Raw genomic sequence first — 8092 nt, 5'->3', positions numbered from 1 at the left:
TCAGTTTCAAATTTATATATTAAATTTTATTTTAATGAATTTATAAGTTTATAAAGCAGTCTTTTATACAATACCTCTGCTTAATCACATGGCCTCACCTTACTACAAAGGAACCTGGGAAATGTGCATATTGAAAAGACAGGGTTCTGCTTGCCAGAAGAGGAGAACAGGTATTGGGAGACTACTAGTGGTCTCTACCACATCCAGCATGCCCACGTTTGCTTCAAACCATACAAGTCCTCAAAATATTGAACCTGGCTTCCCTTGATGTCCACTTTGGAAATCCTCAAGAGATTGTTCACAGCTTCTAGTCTCCACTATACCCCATATGCCCAATGCAATCCTAAACACAAATGGTCATAGCCACCATGTGACTCACCTGGCCAAGTACCTGCCTGACCCCAGACAATGAAAGTAGGAGCACTCAATACTACCTGTGTTTTGCTACTACTAATAACGACACCAGCAACACCAACACTCCCAGATACTGACATTTATTGAGCCTCAGTAACATGCCCTGCATTGTGCTATGTGCAGCACAGGCATTATTGTGGTGAAATGCAGTTGTTATGAAATGTAGACATGGCTTCATGAACATGGCAGAGTCCAAGGACACTCCTCCAGCATCCAAGTTTCTCTCCTCAAATGGGTTTCGTATTAATTCATTCCCAAATTAGAATTCAGCCATTTCCTTCTATTTCCTACTCAAACAAAGAGGCAAAAGAAATTTAATATTTTCTATGTGGGATTAATTGTGATTCCACTTTCCCCTTCAGTTTAACAAGCAAAGCTAATTTTTATGGAAGAGGCCAGGTGAATGGGCAAACAAGCAGGCTGGTAGGTGCACTTACTGGCCACCCATGAGTTTTATCCCTTGCCGCAGGATCAAAGCAGATGTGGCTGGAAGAGCAACATTCTGCTCTCGGTGGGGACAGGGACTGTTCTGATGCTGGGAGGTCGTTGATCTCTTCAGGGCCATGTTCCTTCAGATGACCCTCTCTTCTTGGCTCTGGGGTACCCACTTGTTTCTCAAATCAGTGCTGCTCTCCGGGATAATGGGAAACTGTTCTTGATGTTTGCAGGTGCCACCTATCTATCTGGTGAGTCAAGGAAGCACCCTGTCGGGGCTCAGAATGTGACACCCCAAAGCGAAAGTCTCAGAGTCAACCTCAAAAGCAGTTTTCCTCTGCTCTTCTCCACCCTCCTGTCTTTCAGCCTCATTCTCCCCCAAGGCTGGTCATAGAAACCAGAACTTCTCTCCATAAAGCCAGCCATAGAGACTAAAAGTATACTTTAATCTTCCTCTACCTTTCTGTCTTGGAGTTGGCCATAAAGGAATTCTCTGACCTTGCTTGTCTGATGGTATGTCAGGAGACTCCCATTCCACAAAGGGTCCTGCTCCATACCCTGGAGGAATGAATGCTACACAGAGAGGCAAGAAGGATCTGAGCAGACAGACTTTGCTGGGTTTCCCCACCCAGTCTCTGAGCATTAGCTCATACTTTTCTTTGTCCAATCACATTTCTTCACAGCTATGCCTGCTTCACAGAACCTAAACATAAAAAGTGAACAGTTTTCCCTATATCTTTGGGTCTTCATTCTGAAGGTTCCCGTGTCATGTAAAACTATAATATAATAAAATGTTATGCTTTTTCTTCATATTAATCTATGTTTATTAGTTGATTTTTTCAGAGAACCTTCAGGGGGTTGAAGAGGATGTCCTTCCTAGACCCCTACAACCCCTAAATATGTCCAGACTGGTACTGGGCCCCAGGAGGATGCATCTGGTTGTGTCTAGTTCCTGCCTGCAAAGCGCTTACAGTCAAGTCTGGGGAGAGGTGGGGGGCACACAAGAAAATGCAAGTGGTGGGCATCACATTCTAAAATCCATGGCTCTCAACCCTGGTTACACATTAGAATTCCTTGGGAAGCTTAAAAAATAATGTACCAGGTCCCCAACTCAAACTAATGAAATCTTGCGGGGAGAAGGTGATACCAGACTTCAGTGTATGTGAAAAATTTCTGAAGTTTCCCAGGTGATTCTAAAGAGTGACAAGAGTTGAGAATTGAGAGTAAGTTACACCCTATTTTCCAGATTCTTCTGATGAGGTCCCATCCTTAAGGAGTAGGATAGTGCATGGGAATCCACGTTTGGGAAGCAGTTTAAATGTGCAACTTTCTACTTACTGTAGGGCTAATAATCTTGAGACCCATAACTTCATTTTTCTAAGCTTTAGTTTTCTCTCTTATAAAATGTAACCATTTCCCTGTCATCAGAGATAATGCCAACATTGCTGGCAGAAGGCAATTGGTTATTTGTTATTGCTATTGCTCTTATTACCCGGGTGAGATGCTGATGTGATCAGCATCTACAACTTTGTTTCCTTTTATATGATCAGCACCTGTCAGTGAAAGATATTTATTTGGTGCTGATAGACCCTCTGCTTAATCTGTCCAATGAGTGACGGCTCTTCATTCAGTGATCTGCAGTGGACCCTGGAGTGGCCCCAGTATCCTGTAAGCTGGGCTCCTGGCTAGTGCAGCCAGGTGAAGCTTATTGTCTGCTAATGATGAGTGCTCACTACCAAAACTTGTTTTAGTGATTTCCAGCTGGAGGGCCCAAAGGCAGGAGGGCCGGCCTCAGCACTGGCTCAACTGTCAGGTTTGCTGCACTGATCTTCAAGAACAGGGCCATCTCTGTAAGAAGTTGCTGTGGGATGAGGTGGTGACCGATGCAAGCAGGACAGAAAGGAAGAACACGTTTTGGATCTTCTGTTAGCACTCACATCAATAGCTGAGCTTTCCATTCGCCTGGCTTTCTGAGATGTAAGAATGAGCGAGGGCTTCCCATGACAACAATCCCTTTGTTGAGAGTTTCCTGTATTCTTGCTCCATGCCCATTTACTTGCAAGTTGAAATCTGCCCCCAGAGAACACATTTTATAGCCCAACAAAGAATACGTATTTTTAAATGCTACCTGAGCGAGTCATTTTGCTTCTCAGACTTTTAGATTCACAATTGCTTAATTATGTCCCATGATGGGTCTTTATGTCGAAGGCCTCTCTTGTCTTGCTTTTAGGGCTGCATTTGCAGACATTAAACTGTTTTAAGATTGGTTTTAGGCCATTTGTTTAACCAAAATGAGCTAATTGAGTCATTGCAGGTAAATTACCTGGACTCATGACACGTAGTAGGTGTTTAATAAATGTCAGTCCCTGCAGTTGCTAACCAGCCTAAATTAGCTGAGCTTGTGCCTTTAAAATTCAACCTGCTAATTCTTAGAAGAAATGTTTTTGTTTGTGATTTTTGTCTAGCTGTAAAAGAACAGTATCAGCAAAATGACTTTGAACTAGTCCTGATGTCATGAGCCTGTCATCCAAGGCTCTACCCAGCACAGGGCACAGGGTTGCCAGGCTTTGTTAGCATGCTTTGAGCTTCTTCCTCAGAGACCGTATCTGCCTTCTGTCAAAGTTTCAAAGAGATCTGTCTGGGGAGCACAGTGATGCTAATGATAAGGTCTCTGGCTGTGGACCACAGCTCAAGTGGCCTAGTGGTGATGTCATGGGATTAAGGTATGCTCTCTGTAGTAAGAATAAACTCCCACTGCTGTGTGCAGCAGCACGCAGCACCAGTCTTGGTCTGGGCACGATTCTCAGGGCTTATTTTAGAATCGAATGAAAGCAGGCAATTATCATGTTCCTTAACTATAATCAGCCAAACAGGATACAGGTAGCCACAAAATGGAGTTACTTAAAACAGTAACAAAATCACTTCAAAAAGGGTAATAATCTGGAAGTCTCTCTTTCTGCAACATCTAGTTAAAGCTGTCTAAGCGCGGAGAAGACAGGGAAAGCTTGTTTTATAACCTCCTCAGTGGCAATAGTATCAGGAAAACTTCCTTTTAAAATGAGACAGGAACCCTGGCCTGGGGGCTGCCCCAGAGCAATTTAGTTTGGCCCCAACATGTAAGCAGGAGCCTTTGAAAGCCATCCAAGGAGAATCCTGAGTTTCCTGTCATCTGTCAGGGTGGTTACCATGGCAACAGGCATTCACAAGCCCAACCAGCTGGTTCTGCCTGGCCCAGTGACTCCTTGACAGGCCCTTAGCTTGAGTTGATAGTTGATTCTGGACATTGATTACGAGACCTTATCTAAGGCAGCATTTCCTGTGACATTCCAATAAGACTCTGGAATGGGGCACAAGCCTGAATTCTAAGGATTTCCTAGAACCTGTCAGAGCCTGCTTCTGAGCAGAAAGCAGGGTGAGGTGGATTCAGCTTGGCCCCCAGTGAATTCTGGCTCTACCAGTGGTTAACTTTGTGAACTTGGGTACATTATTTAGGCTGACTGAAACTTGGTTTGCTCCTCTGTAAAATGGGGATGATTCAAATCTATCACGTAGGAATGTACTTGTAAGAGTGTCTTACTTATAGTTACTAACTATAACAAACTATTAAAGTTAAATAGACATCAGCTGTTGTTATCATGTTCTTCGGCTAAGAAGCCCATGGACAGAAGTTCCTGCATCATCTCTTGATAACCCCAGCATAACTTCTGAGAGTGCCTTATACTGCAGTAACAAGCATGAATTTTACTATGCATTGCATGTGCTAATGAGTTCAAAAATCAGGAGGCTTGTCTGTCCTTCAGCCAGCTGGGTAATGCATGGGTCATTCCCATTGCATTAAACACCACCCTATTATTTAATAGTGGCAATGGAAAACATACTAATAATTATAACAGCAGCTGCCGCCCTGCCTTCTGTTGGATGTTTCTTCTGTGTCAGGCGCTGTGCTGAATGCAACACACAGATAAGCCCCTTTAATCCTCACAACCACCCTGTAAAGTAGCCCTTATTCTCAACCATTTCATAGATAGGAAAGGGAGGCACTATGAGGGTTAAAAAACATTTGTTGTGAGTGGATGAGTTAGGATTTGAGCTCGGGTGTTACTGACTTCAAAGCTGGCTCTTTAGCCGTGTGTCACACATCTGTCCCTTGAGCCTTTGGAAACAGTGCAGCTTTAAGAGCCCAAATTCTAATAAAGAATGAAATGGTGTCTTCTGTTGGGAGGACCTGAACAAGGCTAGCACACCTTGTAGCACACTTCAGTGTGCTTCTACACATCTGATTGTTTACATCTCAGAACATCTCCGTAAGTCATTTTATAAGTGAAAAAATGAAGCCTCAGGAGAGGATAAGGCCCCTGCTTAAGATCACACCATCAATATGTGGCAGAACCAACTTCTGAAACCAAGGCCATCCTGCACCCATGTCTATAAGCCTCCAAGCACACACAGGTTCTGCTCAACCCCATGCTGCCTCTCACTCAGCTCTGGCACAAGTTTTAGCTGTAGAGACAGAGTTGGGCAGTAGGAAAAGGGTGAGTCAGTACTAATTTTTGCCAAATCCTAGAAAGCTCTTGCAGGGGCACCTGCAGAAATTTCCTGGGTGAGGATGGAGACCCGGCATGGTGGGCCTGTCAGGGACTATTAGAGTTGTCCACTGTGGTCTGCAGTTGATTCTGTGGCATATTATTGTTGAGTTATGTCTACGGGGAGCTTTTCTGTGAGAAGTTTGTGTGGGAGCTTCCCAAGCCTAATGTTTGTCTGGTTCATGGTCTTCATTTCTGTTTCCATAAACAAAGTTTCTTTCTTGCATCTGCATGAGGAAAAAAGCCAGAGGATGATGAAGAAAAAATATTCTGATGAAGGAGAGGCCTTGGGGATGGGCTGGGAGATTGTGTGACCACCAAGTGGCCTCTTGGGCTTTCTGCCCAAGGAGTGCTGTGTGCTGCTGATCAAGAGTTGGCTTCCTTCTCAATTTGGTCAGTTGTGACCAGTTTTGTACTTTGTGCCCATAGATGCCTTTGTGTTTAATCTGTTTATCCAAAATATCTCTTACTGTCCAGATAATCATGCAGTCAGGCAATCATTCATGCATTTGACCTTTTACAACTGAATGTCATCTCCATGTGAGGTGCTCTGCTAGGTGCTAGGGTAGGTGTGAAACAGATTCAGCACCAGTCCTGCCACATGAAGCTTTTATTCTAGTGTTCTTTCTAAGCACTGCAGTAAGAACACTCCGCATTAAACATTGTACTAGTCTAGAAAGAAATTCCCATGGGAAGAATTCCGTCCAGTCCTTAAAGGTGCGTGTATTAAAGTGTTTAAAATTGCATCTGGCAACTGTTATGTAATTCAGGCTGGACTTTAAGTGTCTCTCCTTTGGGCTTCCAAGAATGGTGGGAGAGGATGCTGCAGGGCAGGGCAGGGCAGGGTGGGAACGCATGTCTCTGTCTCCTTTGACTACAGCTTCCAAGTATGGGATAATGTGCTCACTCCATCTAAATGCTGTGACATACTACCAGAGTTTGCCATTCACCTCTACTTTGTAAAGTTGGTGATGGGGAATTTAAAAACCTCAAACAATCATGAAGTAAAACATTTTTGCAACTGAGAAAAGGCCATAATTGGGATGAGAGCTATGCTTTTATTCACAATGGAGGGGAAAAAAAGTTCACTTTCTTGTTTCATAAACTGCACTTTTTATGAACAACACATGATACAAAAGTAAGAGTACACTCACTGCAATGGTGGTGGCAGGGAGGGGTGGGGACTACAATCAACAAGCCAGCTGGTTTCCCACGAGCTGTCAACATACAGGGCTTAACTTGGTCCAAGCCTGCTTCCTAATGCTTTAGAAAGACAGAGGATCCTGCCATTTCTTAAAACCTTTGGAGACGTGTTCCATGTAGATTCCATCCAGTGTCTCCCTCTGTCCTTCCCAATACCTTCATTCCCTCCGTTCTTCAAGTTCCAAGTGGTGATATTATTGTGTCTCCCATGCTAGGCTTTGCCACATCCCCTGTTTGTCCCTCATTATTAGACCTGCATTGTGTTTGTCACTGTTGCACTTGATGGTAGTGACTGCTCACCTTGCTGGTACACAGTTCAGGGTGAAAGGAACTTTCCTTCTGTCCTCCGAAGGTTTGATAATTTGAGTCTCTAGAATAAACCAACAGTAGGCAGATTAATAGGAGAAAAGGCATATGGATTTATTATACGCACTTGTGCATGGAAGAGACTCAAAAAAGGACCCGCCGACTGCAGTTCTTACACCATACAGAAAGCTAGGGGGCTCCTGGAGGGTGTTGGCAGCAAGCCATGGGAGGGAGTGGGAGGAAATGCCCTGGAAATAAAGGTTTATTATGCGGTTGTCTCTCAGGTAGCAGCCCTCAGAAGAATAGATGGTGGCCTGTGGCAAAAGTCGCTGAGGGAGACGTCACTCCTTCAGTGTCTTTTCCTGTGACTTAATCGTCCCTGGTTGAAGACTGTGTTCCTTCCAGAGGAACTGTCCTTAGATAAGGGAAGATCAGAGAAAGCCCATCCTGCACTTGCTCCTCCCCGGTGCTCTCCGTTTGAAGTCCAAAGCAGCTTATTTGGGGGTGTCGTTTCCTAAGCCCCAACAGCTCCCATGTTTTCTCATTTAGTGAAGCCCTGTTCCATTGTTCCCTGTAGAATCACCCTTTATGACTACCAAGCCATGTGCAGAGCCAACAAGGAAAGCAGCGGCGGCGCCCACGGTCTCCTGGACGTGAGTACAATGCCGTCGCCCAGACAGCAGCTGCGTGCTCCTCTGTCTGTCTGTAGGAGCATATCTCCCTCTTCGGAGTAAACAAGTTTATCTTTTTCAAAACCATGAATGTTTAAAGGTATCTCCTGACTTTACTCATTAAGAAAAACCGCTTCTGTTTATACCCAAATTCTGCTTATATGAATAAAAAACAGGTCTAAATTCTCTGATGGATTAATTCAGCAGCCCCCTTTTGATGGGTAGAAAAAGGGGGGATGTTTCGTCAATTCTCTCATTCCTCTGTAAAAGTGAATTGGGTTTTCTTCAACAGAAATCTTTCTTTTAGTTTTTAAGAGAGCTCTTAGCCTATGAGCTGATTCATAGTTCGATCATAGATGCTCTCTTCTTTTTTTTTTTTGTCTTTTTTTTTTTTGTCTTTTTTACTGACTGGCAACGGAATCGCAACCCTCAGTGTTGCGCCCGCACCGCACTCAACCAGTGAGCGGGAACCGGTCTCCA

At 44.1% G+C, this 8092-nt stretch overlaps 1 protein-coding gene across 1 annotated transcript in view; it reads left to right on the top strand.

Moving 5' to 3' along the window:
- LOC103603645 (voltage-dependent calcium channel subunit alpha-2/delta-3-like) overlaps window positions 1-8092 on the top strand; it is a gene marked incomplete at its 3' end in the record, with an annotated part of 146050 nt that overhangs the window by 117538 nt on the left and 20420 nt on the right. The window contains exon 17 of the mRNA XM_008588210.1: window positions 7519-7594. Within this exon, the coding sequence (XP_008586432.1) occupies window positions 7519-7594 (76 nt within the window). The remainder of the gene's footprint in view (window positions 1-7518; window positions 7595-8092) is intronic.

The sequence above is a fragment of the Galeopterus variegatus genome, unplaced genomic scaffold, assembly GCF_000696425.1.
Source record: "Galeopterus variegatus unplaced genomic scaffold, G_variegatus-3.0.2 Scaffold4715, whole genome shotgun sequence".
Lineage (NCBI taxonomy): Eukaryota > Metazoa > Chordata > Mammalia > Dermoptera > Cynocephalidae > Galeopterus > Galeopterus variegatus.
The sequence above is the reverse complement of the archived record's forward strand: the minus strand, read 5'-3'. Positions and strand labels throughout refer to the sequence as shown.